We start from the raw sequence: 25,025 nt of genomic DNA, 5'->3' as shown, positions 1-25,025 counted from the left end.
TTGGGAATCAAAGTATCAAGGTACTTGATCCAGAAGGTTTCCCTATGTGCTAACTGAATGTGTATGTCTGTGTCAGTCTGAGGAGTGATTTTCTCTAATATTGTGAAGCGCAATTAAATGTTGCGAATTTACCCAGTGCGCTGCAAGACATGAGTTTGTGTTTTTGGTTCTAATCATAACTTTTATATTCAGTAATCCTGATGCACACCTTTCGCAATGTGCATCCCAAATAGGTGAATCCACAGGGACATTTTATTGCATAGATGACTGTGTCCATATTACAATCAGAAGAGTGTTTGAGGGTGATTTTTTTGCCAGTGTGTGGGTGTAAAAATGTGTTTCCCAGTATTACATTCCCATAGTGACTGCATATCCAGCATTTTTTCATGCCCGTGTAATTGCATTAATTCCCGTGTAGTTCTTGTCTTCAGAATCTCTCTGATATTTTTAGACCTTGTGTGTGCGAATAGAGGTTTGTTGGTAAAAACCATTTTGAAATCTGCTTCTTCTTCCAAGACTTCCCATCTTTTTTAGATGATCTTTGAGGTTCTAGCAGCCTGATGAGAGAACTTTAGCACAAACACTTCTCTCTTGCTTGCGGATCGTGACGTCGGTGCTAATAAATCTTCGCAAGCTTTCTGTTCCACGCATTCCTTAGCGGAATCCAATATTTCCAGTGGATACCCACGTCTTCTGTATCTCCCGTACTGTTCATGAATCAGTCGATCTGTTTGTTGTTGAGTGGACGTAATTCTTTTAATGCGAATGAACTGAAATACCGGTAGATGTTTTTACAGAGATGGTGGGTGGAAACTTAAGAAATGTAACGCGTTTTTTCTATCTGTTGGCTTTTTATGAACAGACCTATGTAGGCCCGTATCCGTGTTACTGATGAAAATGTCCACAAAGTTGATGGTGTTTTTATGCATTTGATAAGTAAATTGAATGCACAAGTTTTGTTGGTTTAATGTGTGGATGTTATCCTCTAGTAACTGACGGTCTCCATTCCAGATGACCAGAATGTCATCTATATATCTCATATGAATGAGAAGGTGCCTCGTGCAGTTTGCTTGGTTGATGCTGTGTGTGTGTTCAGAATGAGCCATGAACATATTTGCGTACAAGGGTGCCCCGAATAACCCATTGATGTTCCTGTTCTTTGTAAAAATAAGTTTACTTTCCATGTAAAATAGCTATGGTACAAACAAAGTTGTAGTAGTTCCAATAAGCATACTTTATCTGTGCATTCTTGTTCAGAATTGAGAAGCATCCATTCTACTGCCTCAATGCCTTTACCGTGGGGGATGGAAGTATACAGCGCCACTACATCTATGGTGAAAGAGCAACGTATCTTTTGTGACGTGTTTGCGAACATTTTCAAATTTCATGAGACAATCCATCAGATCCTTCACCTACGTACTCCATGCCTGTATTAAAGGTTGAAAGTGAAAATCCCAAAATTTGCCAATGGGCTTATGTAATGAACCACATCCTGACAAGATGGGTCAGAACGGAGGATCTATACCGTCCTTATGCATCTTTTGGAGAATGTATATATGCAGCTGTTGAAGAGATGTTCTAAATAAGAATTGTCGTGTATTGTCATTGATCCATCCCATTTCAACTGCTTTGTCTAATAGTGTAGACAGAATGGATTGAAATTGCTTCGTTGGTTCTGATTCCAAATGTATGTAAGTGTCTTCGTTGAAGACGTGTTGGTCAACCTTTCTTTCATAGAACGCTCTGTCCATTACCACGATGGCTCCTCCCTTAGCAGGTTGAAAGGTAAGATTTTTGTCCAAACTCAGACTACGTAGAATCTTGCGTTCCTTTGAAGTGAGATTCAAGTGTCGTGGTGGTTGATATTTGATTGTTTGCAAGTTCTTCTTCACCAATAATTCAAAGTTGTCAAGCATCTTATGCGAAAATGGTGCCATAAATGTGCTTTTTGGTTTGAATCTCTCAGATGTATTCTTGTCTGGAACCCATTCTGATGGTGATATTGTGTGAAAAAAACAGCGTAGTCTCCATTTCCTCATAAATTTAAAGAGTGCGATTTAGGTTTCAAGTGTATGAGATGTATAAGTTGGAACAAACGCCATACCTTTATTAAGTACTTCCAGTTTAGGAACGCTAAGAGTCTTATGTGAGATGTTCATCACTAGGTTTTCTTGAGTAATCAGTCGTATCTTCTCATTTCTCTAACTAGATTTTGATCATCCTCATTTCGGAAAACAAGGCAGAGGTAAGGCACTCTGCCGATTGTACTTGGTGCAAGGCACTCATCCGTTGTACTGTTAATAACAGTGGGCTTTTTGAACCACAGGGATCCTTTAGATACTCGGGAGGCTCGGCAGTTTCAAGGTGTGGTCGCTTATCATTGCCACCATATTACGGAGGTATGACACTGTTTGCACAACAGCGTATGCATGGGTAGTATTGATAGCATGTCTGTGGATCAGAGCTCTACGAGTGTCGACAGCGCAGTTCACACACAACGCATTTTTTCATTATGCATGGCAACAGTAACGATGACTTTATGTTTGATATGGTAGTGTTTCTGAGACACAGGATACTTTTTGTTTGTTCACAAACTACATGGCCAATATGGCATTCATTGACATGACGGTTACTTTATCTTTCTCACACACATCGGTATTGGGTCTGTTCTTAATGTCTGCAGACATTGATACATGACAAATAATATGTGTCATGTGGAGTATGAATTTTAATATAAGACACTCAGGGCCCGATTCACAGAACTAACTTAAGACAAAATCCTAAACTTACTACCATTTTGGTATTCACAGAAGTCACTTACTCATTTTGGCATTCACAGAAGGCACTTCTCATTTCGGTATTCACAGAAGTTAGGAGTCCTAACTTTAGGACTCCTAAATGCCTTCTGTGAATACCGAAAGTCTTAAAATTAGGATTTTTCTCAGTTTAGGGGTAGTAAAGTTAGGACTCCTAACTTTACTACTCCTAAACTGAGAAAAATCCTATCTTTATGACTTTAGGTATTCACAGAAGGCATGTAGGAGTCCTAAAGTTAGGACTCCTAACTTCTGTGAATACCAAAATGAGTAAGTGCCTTCTGTGAATACCAAAACTGTAGTAAGTTTAGGATTTTGTCTTAAGTTCTTTCTGTGAATCGGGCCCTCAGTCTGTTCTTTTGTGTTCCGGCAGGAGGCTATTGAAGATGTATTTTCACATGTTAACCCCCTGAAGAAGAGTGCTACCCCAAATGCATTGGGGACGCTACAAATGTGTATCCGATAAGACAATGATATATTGTACAATTTGATTTGATTTGTCAATCATGCATTGTATTACTTTGTGTAATTCTTACTAAGATTCATTGAGACTACAATTGAGAAATTCAATTACCTATTTGATTCCTTTTATATATTTTGCATTAATACGGATGTTTATGTGATTGTCCAGAATTGCAATTTAAAATCCGACTTCACCATGAGATGTGATTTTAAATTGTGGTCTCAGAGACACCAAACTCTAAAAGTGTATATCTTTGAGATTGTGAATGACACTTATAAAGTAATCCCAGTGTTGTCCTATGAGAGAGATTGGCATTGCAGTAGTGAAAAACGACTTTGGGTGTTTTTCACTGCCAGGAGCTGTAAAACCTAAGAGTACATGCTCTGCCGTTTAAATATATGCACCCTGCCATCTGGGTTGCCTAGGCCTACCTTAGGGGTGATGTATGTGTATGAAAGGTGAAGGTTTGGCCTGCCAAGAGGTTTATTTTACCAGGTCGATATGGCAGTGTAAACTGCACACACAGGCTCTGCAGTAGCAGGCCTGAGACATGGTTAAGGGGCTATTTATGTGGGTGGCACAATCAGTGCTGCAGGCCCAGTAGTAGCATTTAATTTACAGGACTTGGGCTCATGTAGTGCACTTTAATGATTTGATTTATTATTTTATATAGCGCATTGAATCACCCCCGGGAGGGTATCTCAGCGCTCGGAGGCGGCAGTGAAGCAAAGGTCGAGGTTATCAGGCTAGGAACAGGGCGGTTTTGAGAGCTTTCCTAAATTTCCAGTGGTCGGGGCATTGTCTTAAGGCCAGCGGTAGCTGGTTCCAAATGCGAGGGGCCTGGTAGGAGAAGCATTTTCCTCCTGTTCTTGCTTTCCTAAACTTGGGGACTTGTAAGAGCGATTTGGATTTGGAGCATAGGGATCGGAGGGGAGTGTAGAGGTGGAGTCTCTCCGCCAGGTAGGGAGGGCTGTTTCCCCAAATCGCTTTGTGGGTGAGGCAGCAGATCTTGAATTTTACGCATAGTCGTATGGGCAGCCAATGGAGTTGATGGAGGAGGGGGAGAGAGGCAGATCTGTAGGGTGCATTTAAGATCAGACGAGCAGCGGTGTTCTGTATCACCTGCAAGCGGTCAAGTGAAGACTCGTTGGCGGCGATCAGGAGAGCATTGCAGTAATTTAACTTACTCAGCACTAATGTCTGGGTTAGGGTCTTTCTGATGGAGTCGGGGAGATAGGGGAAGGCTTTCCTTAGAAGGCTCAGTATGTGGAAGCATGAGCCCACTGTGTGGGATAAGTGTTTTTTCATAGTGAGGGACTGTTCGAGGAGCACCCCGAGGTTTTTTACTGAAGTTGCCGGGGTGAGATGGGTGCCCAGTTCTGGAGGCCACCACTGCGGGGTCCACAGGAGAGGGGCATCACCGAAGAGCATGACTTCCGTCTTTCCAGCATTCAGCTGGAGGAAGTTATTTTCCATCCAGCGAGATATGGCCATCATGCCGGAAAAGAATGTGCATTGAGCTGTCTGGGAGGTTTTGTTGAAGGAGAATGTGAGCTTTACTAGGGCCTTATAAGTAAATTAAATATGCCTATTGGATATGACCCAATATTACCATGTTTAGAGGAGGGAGCACATGCAGTGTAGTGCTGGTTTGCACTAGTGAGGTGCTCAGAATACTAAAGCTAACAAAAACAAGGTCAGAAAAAGTCAAGGAGGAAGGTAAAAGATTTTGGGGCGACCCTACAGAGAGGGCCATTTTCCAACAACTGCAGTTCCCAGAAGGCATTGAAATTCGTAACTACAGAAGATTAAACCAGATGGGTCTCTTCATGCAGCCTGTCCACTTCTCTGACTATGCACATTGGAAACAAAATGGAGAAAAATCAGTGAGATAAAGATAATTGATCACTGGAAACATCAGAGTAAACCAATAGTAAAATCGACTCTGAACAAATCATGGCCATGGGTGGCACGAGCTGGAAAAAGAAGAGAAAATAATCATGGCAAGGGTGGCATATAATACAAAAAAGAAAGATATGGCATAATCACCCTGCACTTAAATCCAAATCTGGCTACTGAGTATTATGGAGCTCACTTCTTGGGTGTCCAACTGCGACTAAACCCACAATTTACACAGAGGTATTGCTCAGTTCCAAATTTCAAGCATAATTCCAAATTTACTATAGAGCAAACATTACCCCTATAAAAGTCCCAGTGCTTATAAATATCTCTTGCATTGAGTCCATCAACATTGAGCAGTACAATTCCCAAGTGCTCCTTGTTTGTTATTGACATGCAGATTGCACAGGAGAGGCAAACATCGGATTAGAATTTTCAGGACAGAAGATTTCACGGCCCGTCCACCAGTGATTTTAAAAGACTTCTTCATTATTAGTCTAGTTTAAAAAAGACAGCCAACGCTTTTGCAAGCTCACCCCCCAAACTTTGGACTGATGCTGCTGATTTTTCGACTATGAAGGTGCTGCCAATCAGACCTCAGTACCAGTTCTCTGGCCCTTAAAACATGTAGGTCTAATTGGTTTACCCACAATTAGCATAAGTTAACTTACTCATATGTCCCTAGTATATGTTACCAGGGGTACCTAGTGCCACTTATTGGGCCAAACATGTCTCTTAGTCCACCATTGCTGGCAGGCAGAGCATTTTTAAATTGCTAAGTTGATTGTGCCATTTAAGCCAATGGAAAAGCCCAACACCATCCTTTTACTAAAGGTAGTATGCATTTTATTAAAAAGAAGGACACATGTTTTATTGACTTTACATGTCCTAATAGTAAAAACCCCACATTGTTGTTTTGCTATGAAACGGATAGTAGCCTCATTGGTGACTATGGAGTTACACTCTTAACAACTCATCAGTGCTACTTTCCAAAATTGGACTACTAAATATGATACTTTAAGGTACCAACCAAATCTTTGCATGAAGCTGACTTGTTGCTCACGTAGAATTAAATGTAACTCTTGCACAAACGTTTCAACTTTGTTGCCCAAAGTTTTGCAATAGCCGTGCACGGTTGCACAAAAGCTGCTGTCCTTGATACAGCCTCCTGCTCTACTGGGGAGATGATAGAACCACTCTTACGAAGAGGAACTAAGGACCTGCTGAGGGAAGAGGGGTGACATCCACATGGCAGGATGGCCAGGGTAGGGGTGCACCCTAAAGGTGAGCTTCAAAGAGGAAGACGCCTGTGAAGGGCAAGTGCTAGTCACACTTGGAAGGGACTACTCTCTTGTTTCAGCACAAACAGATCATGTGAAAAGCATGACGAAAATTTCCAGATGACTTGATCGCAAATCAAATTTTAATTTGATTACTTTACTATGAATTTATGATCTCAATTTATGCACCCACATAATTGTTACAACCCATGTCTCTCTGTACAATCTCTTGTGCTTATTTGTTATTGATTTATTTTTATCATCAAATAAATAACAATGCAAACCATATACAAAAGACACAAACATGACATAAATTATAAACAGAATTACATGTACATGAATACACAATGTCAAAGCAACATCTAATGCTTTTGTTATTTGTGCTTTCTTACTTATACCACCATTCCTTGTCTTTCCAAACATTCATTGTTTTTAGAGAAGGTGGTACATCAAATATATTTCGAGTCCAAGATCCACTTGGAGGTAGCACAAAAAATAAGGGAAGGGGAAACCAATAGCGAAGTCCATTAAATGGTTCAGACCCTTCCGCGTGAAATCTGCATCATCATTCATCTTACAGTAACTCCTCCGTTACAAAAGATATGTTGACGTGTTTCATCCTTAACAATTCAAGGCCTCTTCAGGACCAAAGGAAGACAAGACATCAAATTCCTGTTCGCTAATATAGCCTCTACAAGTATTAAGGCGGCTAGACTTCATTGCAGAATCAATCAGACCATCTACCACAAAATGATGCCTCTGTCACACAGTTAAAACAACCAAAAACGAGGTCACCCGCACATCAACCTACAGTCCATCCTCGAGCTGTGTTTAAAAGCCCCTGAAAGCACACCTAGAACTAATCCAGAGTGCAGGCTTTCTGCCATGTATGTGAAATGTGGGTTATTTGCCTCACACGGACCGACTGGAGCCAATCCGAAATCGTCACCATCGGTCCATTGGTTCTTTTGTTTTAGCAGACAGGCTAGCATCTCGGGCAGAGATGGAGAAGCCCTTGTCAAAACGTTGTTTGAAGGAGAGTGTACCCCATGTAACTGGTGCAGATCGAAGCTTCCGAATCCCCTCTACTTCCACGGACGGAGTGATTTCACAGTCACACGCACACACACACATCACACGCTGGTGGGGCCCATTACACCAACATTCATCCTACCACTCTATCCGTGCCATGTATAAGGGGAAACACTTTTCGATACCTAACCAATCTGCATGTACCCTGAAGTCAATGGCATCAACTAGTTGCTATAGATCTGGTGAAAACTCTTAGCACTCTATAAATTCAATAAACATGACAATAAAATAACCACCCGACACAGTAATTCAAACAGAATATTGTTTATCTAAAATTGTAAGAAAAGCCAATTAAATGCAAGATCATTTCTTTCATATTTACCTATTCTGGCTAAAAGTCGTTTTCTAAGTCAGAACTGGTCCTCAGCAAAATAGATAAAGTTTCTAGCCGTCATGTAGAGTCACCGTCCTCTCCGTCAGCATCGGGACCTCTGATCATTGGTTCTGGAAGAAGTGGCGCTAGACCCCTCTAGTCTACTAATATTTATACCAATTTTACATTCCAAATGTTGCAATCATATCTTACAAAACAGTCGAATGGCGGAAATGATGTCGTCTTGGTACATTGGGATACAACGATAGTTTTTCTCACACATTGATAGTCTCAAATAATGAATAGAAATTAGGAGTTCGTAACTAATTCGTTACTTCTACGGATGTCTCTTTAGGGTAAAATGTATCTCATTCGTGGGACCATTATAAGTTCATCAGGTCGGTATTTGGATTTGGCAACAATCTTCACGTTCAGGGGCATTTGGCATCTCTCCCAGATTTGTCGTCATGATCATGGCTTTTCAGTTCAATAGGAGGGCAAGGTCGCAGTCAGCGCGAAGCCTCCTGTCAAATTTTCCATCTACTCGAATGCAGGCTGCGGGTGGTAGCCATGTTATAGCAGGCCACAATGGTCAACTTAAGTAAAAGGAAACACAAAACATAATTACTGCACGGAAATGATTATACAGTGTTATTCCCCTGCTAATTCCCTTATGTGTATGTATTTATCTAGCCATTTGCGACATCAAAAGCCATTAATGCATATTAATTATAAGCGCAAAACACAATAACATCACATAAGCAACATCTATTCTGTCAATTTGCTCACCAACTTAGTTCACTTATTATTGTAGCCATGCAATAGCATTCCCACATGTAATTCTTCTGTTAATAAGGTTGGTTAGACAAGACTCGACAAATCTTTAGTAATTATTAATTAATCAGTAGTACTTTTAATAATAACATACGAAAATGAAACAGATATTTGGATTTAAAGTAAAAACCCTGCTCCATCATAACCACACCCCCAGGCTGTGCCAGGATGCTCAACACACTGAGAGAAGGGTTCTGTCATGTTGGGAGTGAGCATCATCAGGTGAGAGGGGACTTGGTAGCCCATTGGCTAGTTAGTTGCCACATCCTCCTAAGCTTGTAGTGGGCAATAAAGTGGCACTCGGCACCCAGACCTCACATCTGTACTGAAGAGAGAACCGAAAAAAGAGTACCCTGCTATTCTCTAGATCCAGCAAAAGACTTGACTGTGTCTTGGACCTTGGACTTGCAAATAAAGGACTGCGCCTGTGGTGGCACACTTGTGGAAAAGTTGTCTACAAGCCCCAGGCAGAGAAGGGGACTCCTAGGGTCAGATGGCTGACTCCCTGTTACAGCCGCAGGGTAGTAAAAACTGAGAAGCCTGCACCATTGATAGTCCAGCGCCAAAAAGCCTGAACGCTGAGGTGCAGCCTGGGAGACTGAGTTCAGCCCCTCAAACGTTGTGCCTGAGTCTTCTGGACAAGGAAGAGATGGCAGTGTATTTTGGTCCCTCAGCATGGAAGTTACTGCCAGTTAAATAGATCTGCTGGTTTTGCTGTAAAAAGGGACCAATAGACCACTAGCAACTGGTTTTGTGCTGTTCTCCAACTGGACATCACAGGACATCGACCCCTCAGGTCAAAGGCTCTCCCCCGTGCTTGTAGACCAAGGGGTCACCACCGGAAGATCCCATGATACTGGCTCAGCAGTCTCAGAATCCTTGAGTATCCTCAGCGTTCTGCATCTCTTGCAACGCGAACACTCACTTGATTCCAATGGCAGTTCGCCCACAGGACCTGGAACTGAAGTCTGCTTAAACTAAGAGGTATCTATTCAACAACACCTGACTGGTCTCTGTGACTGGTTCCCTATTGGAGTCGGACCACACAAGAGTGCCCTTGTACCCATATTCAAGTTACCTGTTGTGGCTAACCTTAAACAATGACTCGCAGTATATAAAAAATATTTATTGCATTAGTAAAAGGAAGTGATTTATTCATTCATATCTCCGGAATACTCCGGTGGATGTTTGTCATTGAGGTGTCTATTCAAAGATAAAAATGGTATTTATTTTTATAAATTGGTATTGGGTTTTATTGGGTTTTCTTTTTATTCAGCTGTTTTGGTACTTGTTAATGCTTTACACTTGTTTCTTTGATAAAGCCTGACTACTACAATCTCCAGTTGTGCCTTTATTGCACGTTGAAGTTGCACAATCACACCACATAACAAACTACTTTCCTCACAGAATTTCATCCCAATCTGTGTCTTCATCAGGGCTCATTCTTTACTAGTAAAAGACGAAGGCATCAGCCCGCGATAGGCAAATCACATTGTGCATCACCTCCAATTGGGGTAGTGTTTTTAGTGATACCATTACCAGGCCCCTGCTATATCAGAAGTTTTTATTGCCCATATAGTATTCACAAGCAGTGTGGACCAAAGTAGTTCCTGAAATCTGTTCACTTCTGTAACAAAGGTTCATGCGTCCCCCCAACGTGGGTAATGGCATTTTGACTGCAAGTCACAGCAGTGGTGAGATAATAAAGTGCCTTTACCGAAACTTTCCAACACTGAAAAGACAATGTACATCAAGGGCCTGATTTATATTTCAGCAGATGTGTTACTCCATCACAAAAACATTAATAATAATTCCACATTTGTAAAGCGCGACTTATCGACCCAGTATCCAGGCGCCGGGGGGGACAATCGGGGAGATCAAGTGAGCTATTGCCCAAAGTCACAGGATGCTGAGCTGAGCTGCCACCGGCGATCGAACCATGAGCCTCGTGCTCCGGAGTCAGCCGCTCTGGCCTCTGCGCCACACCTCTCCCTCAAATGTGGCAGATATTCTGTCCGCGCTATTGAAAGTGCATTATATCTGTGTAATAAGGCGAATGGGGATATCTGTCATGTTTTGAGGCAATAATCTATCCAAAAAACTCTAATTTAGGCCCGAACTGCAACAAGCGTTGTAGAAAGAGCAAGTACCAGCATTGTAGGATGGAGGCCTAGAAGCAGTTGTAGTCCCAGAGGTGCTGAAATAGGATCTGAGTTCAAGAGAATGGGCTTATAGTGAATGAACCTTCCAATCTCTTCTTGGAACACCTGAGAGTATTTCATCGGATGCTTTTGTCTCCATATTGTTCGATACCTGAACCCTCACCTGGATCTCCCCCTCGAGGCAGCCAACCTCCAGGTGTTGTGTTTCCTGAGGCTCTGCTCCCCTCAAGTAAAGGGTTAAAGTGGTAACACTCACACAGCAAGCGCCCTTGTGAGGCATCAGGAATAGGATACAGCGTACACCAATACCCCACCTAGTGCAGATGGAGGCAGACCCAAAGAGGAACACACCTGTTCACCTCTTCTGTTTATACCGCACAAGTGCCTACCTGTGCACCTCCTCTGTTTGTCCCTCTCAAGCACCTACCTCTGCCCCTCCACTGTTTGTACCTCACAAGAACTTACCTCTGCTCCTCTTCTGTTTGTACCTCATAAGAACCTACCTCTGCTCCTCCTCTGTTTACCTCATACACACCTACCTCTGCACTTCCTTTGTTTGTACCTCATAAGCACTTATCTGTGCACCTCCTCTGTTTGTTCCTCCCGGATGAGCTTTTGAAATTAAACTTTTAATCCCTGCACTGACAACCATGGCCCCTTGACTATCAGGCCGATATCTGACTTCTGCTTAACCCTCCAGAATGAGTGCGCCGACATAGGGTAGTAGGGGAGCTGAGGTCAGGAAATAAGTTAAACTTGAATATAAGAAATATGGAAAGGTAGAAATACTGCATCACTTGTGGAAAACTGACACTTCCTCCCACGTTACCAAATGCCCATTCAGTCACAAAATAGCATCCTGGGCCCCAAATGGACTACATTAAGTCAGATACCATGTAAAAGTAGAAAAAGGGGAAAAATATTAATATGTACACATCCGTTGTGGGGATATGTCCGTTAAATTATTGGTTGTGATGGATTCTCTATAAGGACTAAATGACTGATGTCTTTGAATATTAAATTATACGCATCAATGTTTGCTTTATCTGTGTGTATAATGTAAAGGATGGGCATTACATTGAACCCTTTGTTCTGTTTTCCAAAAAAGCCCTGGAAGGAATTGCATCTTACAGAAATGTATCTACTTTAGGAAGAACTAACTACGTGCTTTTTAGTACTCGCCTGAGCCAGCGCGTTAGCGCTGCTCTGGCGAGAGTTTTAGTAAGCAGGATTTGGAAGTGCAGACTAGTGGCTTTTCAGGCCTCCAACTACAGTGCATGTGCGCCGGGCGCGCGCACCATTTGTCAGCCTGCGTGATCAGTTTCGCGGCCGCTTTGATGTTCTCAGTGAGCCGTGCGGCCACTGAGAACATCAAAGCGGCCGCGAAAGTGATCACCATTTGCCACCCCCTCCCTTATCCCACTTCCTGCTTGTATGACTCCCACCAGCTGCCTCCTCCAGGGTCTGTGTCCAACCCGGAGTCGCGCTCCCCCTCCCGCCGCGCGCACACACCCATCACGAGCTCTCCAACAATAACTCCTCCCAGTAAACTTCGACTCCCGCTTGCTTTCCCCGAAGATGGGACATTATTATTTTGCATTTATATTCGGACGAGATCATGTCAAGTATGAGCTCCTGGGCTGGCGTGATGTTATTGTCAGCGCACGTTCACTTTTGCCAGTCTCTGCCCTCGTGCCGCTGCTTGAGCGGTCCCATTTCCTGCCAACGCCTTACACAAAGCTCACAAAGTTTACACCGAAATAACTCCCCCACCAAGTCGACATAAAACTTTAATAAGAATAAGTTTCTTGCTTGCCTGCGGCATCTCGCTGCATCTGCGGGTCTTTGTGATCCGCTCCTGTCTCCAACCGCTGCCCATGTTGCCTATGCTCCCGCCCCTCCCATTGTCTCTGCTCGCAACCTACATTTTGTTTTTTTCGGTGCTTGGTAAAGCGCGCGTGCCGGTATGACGGCTCGTTGGACACGCACTGCTTGCATGCGAGCTCTTGAATAGGTTGTTCCCTCCCCGCACGCATGTGGTGTGTTGCCTTTGCTCCCGCAACCTCCCGTTGTCTGCGCTGCCTATGTTGCTAACAGACAAGCGGAGGCGGTGGGGAAGCGGAAGGAAGCGCCAGCTCTTCTTCTCTCCTAAGCTTCCACAGTCTCCATGTCCGGCATGTAAATCAGCCCCTCCGGAGCTCCCCCCAGCAAAGAGCAACCCACCACTTTAAACATGGTCTGTACGTTTTCTGTCACATATTTGTGGTTTATTCTTCTGATCTTTCTCTCTTTATTCTCAGCTCCCCTCTCTCTCCGTCTCTCACTATCTCTCTCTTTGCCTAGACCGTCCAGAACTCAATTACGAGCGCTTCTAATAGTGCTCCAGAGCCTCCTCGCAGATAAGGCGCTAGGTTAAAAAAAGTCCTACAAATCTCAGCCGTGCTTTGAAAACTCCTTTTTAGTTGTGTCTGCCTCCAGAAAGAGTCACATCAGCAAAGTTGAAAACATTTTCTTTACTGACTGCCAGCCAAACGGCCTGTCAGAGCTCTGCTCTTGGTGGAGGCCAGAAAGGTTCACATTTCTTCATGCATCAATGAGTGGGCTTGCATGTATTTTTCTCCCATGTCTTCTCATAAGCTCCTAAAAAGACACCCCAAGCATTGTGTTAATTGCAGATACGGTGACCCGGACATGCTGCCCACTGCGACCTGGAAGGTATTCCGTATCCAGGGACATGGCACAATGCATGCTTCCCACGGCTCAGACCACCATGCCTGCCTGACTCCCGGCCCCTTCTCCCCAGCTCCTTTTGGCACGCTCTCCTGCTGTTTTCCATCTGTCCACTGACCCAATTTCCATATAAAAGTATTCCTTTGAGGAGATAATGCTGCCCTTACGAGCCCTTTGATTCCAAAGGCTTCAATGAGGCCCGGAGTCATTGCATTGGGACGGCATGAATATGCGAAAACAAGCATTGGCATAGCCAATAGATCTCGCTTTTGGAACCTTATAAGTATTTAGTTATGCAGTACAATATCCTTGGTGCAACAACATCAACTGTTGCATGTCTAAACACTTATAAGGTCCCAAAGGCGAGACCTATATGCCAATGCTTGTTTAAGATATCTTTCAGAGCCGGAACCAGGGCCTGTAAACTGCACTAGTTTTAGGGAGATGGACTTATGTTATAACTATAGGAAATCTAGTGTAGAGACTTAAGGCAACAATGATACCAACATCATAAAAATTCACAGATCAGCTAAACAAAATATATAAGCCAAAGGAGAACCAATAATATCTGTTTGTTTTATATAAAGTAGAGCATATTTTATTGATAATCAATTAAATACTGAAGAAACCATTTAATACTAAAACAATACCCCATTTGTTATCATTATTCTTGTAAAAAAAAAAGTGATTTTTATGGTATGTTGTGTACATATTGCATGAATGAACGTATGAATGAATTAGTATAAATGGGGTATTGTTTTAGTATTAAATGGTTTTTTCAGTATTTAATTGAATATTAATAAAATATTTTCTACTTTATATAAAACAATCTGATATTATTGGTTCGCCTTTGGCTTATATATTTTGTTTAGCTGATCAGTGAATTTTTTGATGTTTGTATCATTGTTGCCTTTAAGTCTCTACACTAGATTTATTAACCCTGCCTTAAGGAACTGCACCCTATTAGCAGGGGGCCTCTGTCTTTACACTATAACTATAGGAAACACACCTCAACTCACAACAATGCTCCAATCTTCCAGGTTAGAAGAAACCAGAAATGCTTGAACCGTTCAAGGGGTTCGCACGGCACTGGAGGTGAAAATCGATACCGTGACCACGGAGATTACCCTAATTCGCGCTGATTTGAGAAACTTGGGGGACAGGATTAAGACAAATGAAGATTCCATCTCCACCCTTCAACAATCTAATAAAACGTTAGAAACTACGGTCAAGCGCCTTCAAGCGCAGACTTCGGATCTAGCGACTAAGCTGGAGGACTACGAAGGAAGAGCTCACAGGAATAACGTGCACATTTTGGGGGTGCTGGAAAGGGCGGAGGGGCAGGCGGCAGATCTGTTTGTAGAGGACCTAATTCAGAAGCATTTGCAGCCTCGTTCCCTTTCGCAATTTTTCTCAGTGGAACGTGCTCATATGGTTCCTTGGGGTCCCCCCAAGCCAGGGGCTCTTCCACGCCCTTCCTTGCTAGAATTTTCCATTTTCATGACAGGGATGCTATCCTGCAGACGGCGAGGGCTGCTCCGCTGCTCAAGTTTGAAAATTCCACCATCACCTTCTTCCCAGACTTCACTTACAAAGTGCAACTGCAACGTAGGTCTTTTTTGGAAGTAAAGCGCGCACTCAGAAGTCATAACTTGAAGTATGCTATGCTTTTCCCAACAAAACTCTGGGTACAGGTCGACGGAAAGACATGGTTCTTTCAAACTCCTGAAGACACCTGGGACTGGTTGGTGGCGATCAGCGGAAGTGCAGCAACGCTCTACCCCGTCTGGCGAACCTCGAACGGAGGAAGAGTAACACCAGCAAGGTCACGTTGGAGGATACAGCACCTTGGAGAAGGGTATGATGCTGCTGGGCTGTGTCGCTGAGAGACAATGAGGACTTTTGAGCAGCTCTGGACTGATACGGGCTGATGGTAGATTTATGCATTTCAGGGAGTCTAATAATGGACTAGCCACTCTGTTCCTCATTTGGGGCGTTTCTTCACATCTCAGGATGGCCGGTAGGGTTGTGTGAAGGGGGGAGGTGGGACTGTTTTTGAATGTTGATATGTGTTAGACAATTATTGTGAGAAGCTCTTTATGATGTTTATTATTGGGCATGTCTATTGGTCCTGAAGGGGGGAACTGGTAAATAATGGTCTACGTTCTTGGGATGTCTAGGCTGAGTAGCGTTCCCCTATATATAGTCTGTTTGTTTTTGGGTATACAGGCGCTCTACAATTTTGGGGGCTGGGCAGTTTTAAGTCCACGTTGCAGGGAGGTAGGGAGGGGGGTAGTGTTTAGCAGTTCCTGGGGTATTGTTGGTGCGTTTTTATTATGGTTTTTTTCGCAGTCTCTCTCAAGTGGTCATTTTTAGCAGTCTAAATTGTGTGGGCATCCTTGTAGTCATGCAGACAATCATTGGAGGAGCTTCTGATTATTTTGTATCTAATTGCATATTATCTTTGCTGTGGTTTTTACCTTGGGGAATTCCCAAGAAGTCAGTGATATCCCTCTTGTGTATGGGGGGTCAGGGGGCCCCACCTTATTTTAATGGATGAGTGTGGTTGATCATACTGGCCCGTCATTGGGCCGTCTCAAACTTCTCTCCTGGAATGTCAATGGTCTAGGCGATCGGATCAAGAGGGCTATAGTGCTGCAATACCTTAAGCGACAAACTCCTGACCTGGTACTTCTTCAGGAGACTCACATTCAGGGTCCTTCTTACTGTGCACTTAACAGGTGGGAATATAAACTTATAGCCCATGCAGGTTATACGCGTGGTTCCAGGGGGGTTTGCATCCTGGTGCGCAGTTCCCTCCCTTTTCAAATTCAGAAAATTATACCTGACCCTTCGGGTCGGTTTGCTTCAGTCTCGGGGAAATGGGAGGGTAGGTCTCTCAATGTCACATCCTTGTATATCCCCCTAAGCTTCACTCCACCACCTTGAATGACTTGGGTACGCATCTGTTGGGATTGCCTGAAGGAGATATGCTTTTGGGAGGCGACTGTAACACAGCTGTGGATGTGTCGTTGGATCGTCTGTCCCCTCGGTTGGGTGATTCATCTGGGAAGATATTGTCTGACTTTCTGAGGGCTCTTGGTATCATAGACGTTTGGCGAGTCTGTAATCCCGCTGAGAAGCAATATACCTTTCATTCTGGCGTGCATGGTAGTCTGTGTTCTCCTGGCTACACAGCGGTTGGCCAGTATAGTCGTCATCCATAAACAAGGAAAACCTCCCGAACAATGTTCTTCCTACCAGCACATCTCTCTTCTTGACCCTGAGGTCAAAATCTTGGCTAAGATCCTGGCTCTTTGCCTCTCACCCCTCCTTCACAAATTGATCCATCCGGATCAGAATAGCTTTATGCCGACCAACAACACAGCACTTAATTTGCGCTGTCTGTTTGGGGTGCTGGGGCGAGCTACCACCTTACAGGAGGACTCGGCTATTATGTCCTTGGACGCCAAAATGGCATTTGACATAATTGAATGGCCTTTCCTCTTTGCTACGCTGGAGAGGTACGGTTTTGGTGACCGATTTCTGTCTTGGGTGCGTCTCCTTTACTCGAAACCCCTGGCGAGAATTGCGGTGAATGGGAGTAGATCGGCAGTCTTTGGGTTGGGACGGGGCACGAGACAGGGATGTCCATTATCTCCTTAGTTTTCTGCCTTAGCGCTTGAGCCTCTAGCTATATGGCTTAGGGGGGATCGATCCCACAATTCGGGGGCTGAGCTGGTCGCCGGAGTGGATGGACAAAGTGTCCCTCTACGCTGATGAAATTTTGCTTTATTTGGCCAGGCCCATATTTTCGATCAATAATGTACTCCATATATTCACCCTTTTTCAAAAATACTCCGGCTATACTATTAACTGGGATAAGTCCCTGATATATATCCTAAGTGGAACGCCCCCCTTTACTCTATATATTCACCCTTTTTAAAAATACTCCGGCTATACTATTAACTGGGATAAGTCCCTGATATATATCCTGAGTGGACACCCCCCCCTGCTCCCGTCGGGTTGTGGGGACAAAATTGTGACTGATGACTTCCAATACCTTGGTATATATATTACGACAGATACGGCGGTCTTCTATCAACGTAATTTGCTACCCCCCCTTCAGCGTCTTAAGGCGGATGTACAGCATTGGAGGACTCTTCCTCTTACACTCTTGGGGAGGGCAGCTCTTTATAAAATGATGGCGCTCCCCCGCTTCCTGTATGTGTTGCAGAACACAGCACACGTAGTCCCGCCTCAGTATTTTGCCTCTATAGAGTCCGAAGTTCGCAACCTGTTGTGGAACAACGGAACACCCCGAATCTCATTCGCCAAACTAACCAGAAGCTTGGATGATGGCGGCATTGCGTTGCCGGCCATCAGATCATACTATTGGGCTTCACAACTTATTGTCCTTAATCATTGGACGCATTGACCCATTACCGACCCTGCATATAGAATGTACAGGCACAATATGCTACCTGGTACTTATTTGAGGGCACTGTATGGAGGATCAAAACTAGAACCCAAATTTACCCCGACCTCCATGACTGTCTCCATCTGGCTCTCAACAAATTCGGCCCTCGGCTGGAGGAGTAGACTTACACAAGCGACTCCATTGTTCGATTCTTGTCGCTTGGGTCTGCTTTGGCGGCAGTCCGAGTTTGATAAATGGGATTTGATTGGCTTGTCCAAGGTGCGCGACCTATGGGTCGGGGTGGAATAGTGGCTTTCAGTGACCTGCAGCAGAAATATCAATTGCACGAGAGGGACACATTCCGCTACCTTCAGGTATGAAGTGCACTGACTAAGGTGCTTGTTAAAGGTGATGAACTGCCGGTGTCTTCCCATTTGGAGGACAGGCTATTGGATGAATATCTTCCAGATAAGGCCATATCTCTAACTTACCGCAAAATCCTTAATAACTCACCTGACCCCCTTGACAAAGTCTGCATAAAATGGTGCGCGGATGTGGGTGAGATTAACGACGAGGATTGGAGGGTGGCTCTTGCATCACCTTGTGAGGTTGCGATTCGCTCCTGGTTCAAATTAATTCAGCTTAAACTACTGCATAGGGCCTCCTACATTAGCTCCGTATTGGTTAAAATGGGTCTTCTGAATTCTCCATTATGTCCCCGTGGCTGCGGCCATGTAGGTACTTATTTGCATCAATGGTGGGAATGCCCAACTCTTCAGCGGTATTGGGGGGAGATCATCTCTGCTTTATCCATGACGTGCTGTAAAGATGTCGAGACTACTCCGAGGCTATGTCTCTTGAATATTTGGGATGCCATTGACCTGTCTAGACCTGAGCGACTGTGGGTCTCCCTGGGGTGCATGGTGGCTATACATAACATCGCTAGAACGTGGAAGGGTGGGGTTGAATTGAAATGCTCGGATTGGGAGTCTGAAATGGACTGGTGCATGCAGGCCGAGAGAGTAGTGTATGAAAGCAGAGGTTGCCTGGGTAAATGGACGAAAATTTGGGCCCCCTGGAACGAGAGTAGAGGTTGGCTGTGCACCCCCTTTAGTGACACCTCTCCGTTTGCTGTTGATAACGAATCATTGTAGTCTTGTGTTCCTTGAAATCAGTTACAAATAGGAAACTTTGATTTATGCTCCAGTATAATGTGCCCCTTAGGGATGTTTATGACTATTTATTGGCCACTTTTGATTTCATCTTTATTGTATATTCGACTGCTTTTTAGTATTTGTGTTGATGTGTGTGATATTATTTGATTTGTCTTTCTTTAATAAAAAGATTTTCAAAAAACAAAAGTGTCAAAGGTGACTTAATAAACAGCAAGGTAAATACAGGAGTTTGCATTTGAGCCGGCACAATGTGACCAGGAAAGCATTGAGAATAAGTGTGTGAATGGATTTACTTTTTTATATTCTTCCTGAAGAGTTACCTTTGTTATGAATGCCCTGACGAGTTACTGAAATAACAGCAGCCCAGCTTGACCCCTCTCTTTTTTAAACAATCTGTTGTTTAAATATTGTCATTGTGCATCTACCGTAAGCTGAACCTTTAGCACGTGGGTCCTCAATGAGCACCCTTTCTTTACTAAGTTACTCTGTGAACAATGGTTAATCACTTCCTTTTCAAAAGTTCATAAGATGTGGCATATTCAATAGAACATTTAGTTAAATATCTGTGAAATATTCCTTGTTAAGTTTCAAGACGTTAAAGCAGAGATGTTTTTTACAACCAGTTAAATGTTGCATAATCACATTCCATTATGTTTCCTTTTAATACTTTTAAATCTCTTCTCATCCAGCAGAAAGCAAGCCTTGAATGCTTAAAATTATTATGAATAATGAAGATAAAACTGCAAATCTGCAAAAATCGGTCACAAACAATGAGCTCCGGTATTCAGGAAAACATCAACATAGTCTGCGACAGAGGAACCTGCACATAAACTGACAGATCCTGGATGAAGCAATCAAGGGCAGTTCAGTGGATGTAAGAGTCTGAGCTGTGCACCTTCATATCACAAGACCAAGAAATTACCTCTAGAAAATTAAGGCAACAACAATAAATAACCTCCTGTATAAACAGGTGTCCAATTCCAGCTTTGATCATGGAACTGGTATGATGTGGTTACAGCCGTGCTTTGTTTTCTAAAGCAATAACAGACCATCATTCAGTGCTCTAGGCATATTGTAAACTCTTTCTGGCCAAACCACAGTAACCAGAGAAAAGCATAATGGAGTGGAGCCAGACAACTGACGGGTAAAGAAGAGTTCAGTTATCTGCAATACAACAGACTGTCCCAAATTGCACCGGCCAGAAGGAAGATCAATCTTTACCCTCAAGCATGCATAACCATATTCCAATCTGAATGCACAAATGCCTACAAAGAAACCGTATACATATTATGAGTGGGGAAAGTATTTAATGGCTACTGCAGGTTGTTAAATCGGAAATCAAACGTGCAAAATACCACACACATAGAGGTCATGCTAGAATAACATAAGTGCTTTATCAGCAATGTTGGCCCTTGAGGTAGCACAGTCTTGGGATGTAGATAAATATATACCCGAACCACAGACACTAGCCCGAAAAAACAAATCCTACACATTTGTTGAGAGCTTTAGTTTCTCATCTCTATTAATGTGCCATCAACAAACTCACACAGGAGAAAAAACATTCAAGTGCAGTGAATGTGGGAAGAGCTTTAGTCAATCAGCACATCTAAAAGAGCATCAACGAGCACACACAGGGGAAAAACCATTCAAGTGCAGTGAATGTACAAAGTGCTTTAGTCGCTCAGCAAACCTCCAAACACATATGCGAACACACACTGGGGAAAAACCATACCATTGCAATGAATGTGGAAGTAGTTTTAGTCATTCTTCAAATCTCAGGATTCACCAGCGAACACACACAGGGGAAAAACCATATCATTGTAGTGAATGTGGCAGTGGTTTTATTAAGTCTTCAGCATTAAGGAATCATCAGCGAACTCACACTGGGGAAAAGCCATTCAAGTGCAGTGAATGTGTGAAGAGCTTTAGCCGATTATCAACCCTACAAAAACATCAACGAACACACACTGGAGAAAAACCATATGAGTGCAATGAATGTGGAAGCAGTTTTAGTGATTCCTCAAATCTCAGGATTCATCAGCACAAACACACAGGAGAAAAACCATTCAAGTGCAGTGAATGTGCAAAGTGCTTTATTTGGTTATCACGGCTACAAAGTCATCAGAGAACACACTCAGGGGAAAAGCCCTTTAAGTGCAGTGAATGTGTGAAGAGATTTAGTCAGTTATCATCTCTTCTAAGACATCAACGAACACACACAGGGTTGAAACCATACCACTGCAATGAATGTGCAAAGGGCTTTAGTTGGTTAGCACAGCTACAAAGACATCTGCAAACACATAATGGGGAAAAACATATCATTGCAGTGAATGTAGCAGTGGTTTTAGTGACTCTTCAGCATTAAGGATTCATCAGCGGAAACACACTGGGGAAAAGCCATTCAGTTGTGGTGAATGTATGAAGAGCTTTATTCAATCAGCACACCTAAAAGAGCATAAGCGTACACACACAGGGGAAAAACTATTTAGGTGCAGTGAATGTGGGAAGAGCTTTCGTCACTTATCAACCTTACATAGACATCAGCAAACACACACTGGGGAAAAGTCATTCAGTTGCAATGAATGTATGAAGAGCTTTATTCAATCAGCACTCCTTAAACAGCATCAGCGAACACACACAGGGGAAAAATCATATGAGTGCAGTGAATGTGGAAGTAGTTTTCGTCGTTACTCAACATTAAGGGATCATCAGCGAACACACACAGGGGAAAAGCCATTCAAGTGCAGTGAATGTGTGCAGAGCTTTAGTCAGAAAGAATATCTAAAAAGTCATCAGCGAACACATACAGGGGAAAAACCATACCCTTGCTGTGAATGTGGCAGTAGTTTTAGTCACTCTTCAGCATTAAGGAATCATCAGCGAACACACACTGGGGAAAAACCATTCAAGTGCAGTGAATGTGTGAAGTGCTTTAGTCAATTAAGAAATCTCCAAACACATCTGCGAACACACACTGGGGAAAAACCATACCATTGCAATGAATGTGGAAGTAGTTTTAGTGAATCCTCAAAGCTTAGGATTCATCAGCGAACACACACAGGGGGCAGTCATTCAATTACACTGAAAGTATGAAGAGCTTTACTCACTTATCTGGCCTACAAATACATCAATAAACACACACTGGGAAACATTCAGTTGCAGAGAATGCGTGAAGAGCTTTAGTCAATTATCAGACCTACAAAGACATCAACAAACACACACTGGGAAAAAAAACCTACCATTGCAATGAATGTGGAAGTAGTTTTAGTGAATTTTCAGAGGCTCGAGGAAGTTGTACACAGCGCCCCCTCTCCTATAAAATAGAAAACAGCCCGGGGTTCCCTAAATAAATGAGTACGGCTCTGGAGATGTGGTCCCTGGGGCCTTTAAAGACTCAGGGACTGGAGCTGCACAGAACAGCCAAAATAAAAAGAACAAAAAAATGAGAAGCAGAAGCTGCACATTTATTAATCACTGCTCCTTAAAAGAGTGCCCCATAATGCCCTGCAAGGGCTTGTTAAGGATATTTTTTACAGCTAGGTGATGCGCCTAGAAAACACAGGGATACTGACAAGTATTTTTAAAATATGGGGCGGAGCTGCATGAAGTGCCTTTCATCAACAATAAAAAAAACAGTAAGTTCCGGGGGTCTTTGAATCCATGACCCCAGGAGAGCTTACCATATTTTTCAAAAACACTCCTAGCTACAGCTCTATGGTCTTCAGCTGGAGTGCAAGACCCTCTTGTGTTTTTTTCTTATTTCCTTTTGTGAGCTAAAAAAATATTAAGAGAAAGTCTCAGAGACATGTTGGTTTTATTTTAAAAATATATATATTTATATATTTGCAAAACAATCCTTTACAGGAAAAACGTAGCGCACTCTGAAGTATAATTGCAAAAGATATTTTATTCCACCACCATGGGCTGACAAACACATTTTGACCTTACCTGCCTTTGTCAATATATATGTATATATGTCTCTGGGTTTTTCTTTTAACATTTTGCAGATCACAAACTGCTTTGATAATAAAAGCTATGTTAAACACACAGACTTGATTCTTTTTGTAAATTAAGGGCCAGATGTACGACGTGAATTTGCATGCGCAAACGGGTTTGTGAACCTGTTTGCGCATGCAAAATCTCTGCTGGCATGTACAAATCCTAAATAGCAAGTCGCAATTTATTTGCGACTCGCTATTTAGGAATTGCAAGTCGCAATTAGGAAGGGGCGTTCCCTTCCTAATTGCGTCCGCAATTCAATGTACGAATGTTTTGTGACCGTCATTGCGGTCGCAAAACACTTGCAAATTACCACCCTCTTGAAGAGGGTGGTAATGGGTTCGCAAAAGGGAAGGGAACCCCAGGAGACCCCTTCCCCTTTGCAAACGCAGTGGAAAATATTTCTTAAGGGCAGGCAGTGGTCACAGGGACCACTGCCTGCCCTTTAAAAATGAAACGAAAAAGTTTCATTTTTTTTCTTTTTTAAATGCATCCCGTTTTCCTTTAAGGAAAAAGGGCTGCATTGAAAAAAAAATGCTTTATTTAAAAGCAGTCCCAGACATGGTGGTCTGCTGAGCCCAGCAGGCCACCATACCTGGGAGGGCCTGCCATTCCCAATGGGGTCGCAAATTGCAAGAGGCTCATTAATATTCATGAGCCTCTCTATTTGCGACCCCATTGGGAATCGCAAAACAGTGTATTAACATTGTTATAGATGCATAATAGCACTTCGCAAATTGTGAGTCGCAAAAGACTCGCAATTTGCGAAGCGCTATTTTGCTCATCGAACATCTGGCCCTAAAACTTTATTAAACATTTTTGTAATCACTTACATTAAACATTGCATTGTGTGAATTACTGAAATACACATTTGATAAAAAACATTAGTGATTTTTGGAGAAAGCTGATCTATATATATTATGCTTAATCTATATGGATATACTCAGCCCTTGATGAAAGCAGTAGGCCCACTTGCTATGTTTTGGTGTTGTGACTCTTCAACAAAATCATTAGTCTGCCTGAGTGCTGCCAGGACCTGCAAGTCCAAACGCACCCAGCGCATGCCAGAAGGGCGTGTGTGGCGTGGGGTTGGCTGCTCACAAGGGGTTCGATGTTCGATGGGTTGACGTGCACGACCAAAAGCCATGTGGGTTGACGTGAACTTCCAAAGGTGGGGGGTTGAATGTTTGAGAAGTGTTGGACCCAGTGCCTGGCTGCAAAACCTATAACGCAATGACCGTACATGGCGAGGGTTGGCTGCCCAATGGAAGTTGGAGGCAAGGCCTGGCAGTAGGCCAGGCCCTGCGGCTAACTCAACACCATGCATGGTCAATAGCTGTGTGCAGTGGGGGTTGGCTTTATGTATGGCAATAAAAGATAAGCCTTTAGAAATTCTCTGAAAAAAACAACGGTTATATACTTATGAGTTGTAATAATATCTTGCCTTACATTAAAAATGCCTTAGAAATTCACTGCAAAAAACAAAGGTTAAAGTGACGCTATAGTTAGGTGAAAGGTTCAGTGATGATGTAACGTTTTAAACTCAAAACCCACTGAAATTCAATTCAAGATAAATACAAAATGTAAAGGCACCGTTATTTATTACTCTTTCGTAACCCACCAGAAATTGATTGATCGATTTAATGGAATATACATTAATTCTAAAATAAATGTTAATTGACACATTCACTCGCATTCTTTCAACTCTTCTGTGATTTTATTTATAGACAAAGAATGCCTGAAATGTATGTCTCGGTGTCTAGGGTCTTCTTCATCAGGGAGGTGTGAGGGGTCCAATGTAACACTGTTGGTCCATCAAAGCTTAAAGTGGAGGGCACAGTG

The 25,025-nt window shown here is 43.0% G+C and overlaps 1 protein-coding gene and 1 pseudogene across 1 annotated transcript in view; both read left to right on the top strand.

Moving 5' to 3' along the window:
* Positions 1-20,004, top strand: part of LOC146847643 (uncharacterized) — a 78,300-nt gene extending 58,296 nt beyond the window's left edge. Inside the window, exons 3-5 of the mRNA XM_085650841.1 lie at positions 2,210-2,245; positions 2,327-2,399; positions 19,874-20,004. Of these exons, the coding sequence (XP_085506967.1) occupies positions 2,210-2,245; positions 2,327-2,399; positions 19,874-19,890 (126 nt within the window). The 3' untranslated portion in view covers positions 19,891-20,004. The remainder of the gene's footprint in view (positions 1-2,209; positions 2,246-2,326; positions 2,400-19,873) is intronic.
* A 582-nt stretch (positions 20,005-20,586) lies between these two features.
* On the top strand, positions 20,587-22,434 carry LOC146847642 (uncharacterized; annotated as a pseudogene).
* The last annotated feature ends 2,591 nt before the right edge of the window (positions 22,435-25,025 follow it).

Source organism: Triturus cristatus, chromosome 4_1 (assembly GCF_964204655.1).
Source record: "Triturus cristatus chromosome 4_1, aTriCri1.1, whole genome shotgun sequence".
NCBI lineage: Eukaryota > Metazoa > Chordata > Amphibia > Caudata > Salamandridae > Triturus > Triturus cristatus.
The sequence above is the reverse complement of the archived record's forward strand: the minus strand, read 5'-3'. Positions and strand labels throughout refer to the sequence as shown.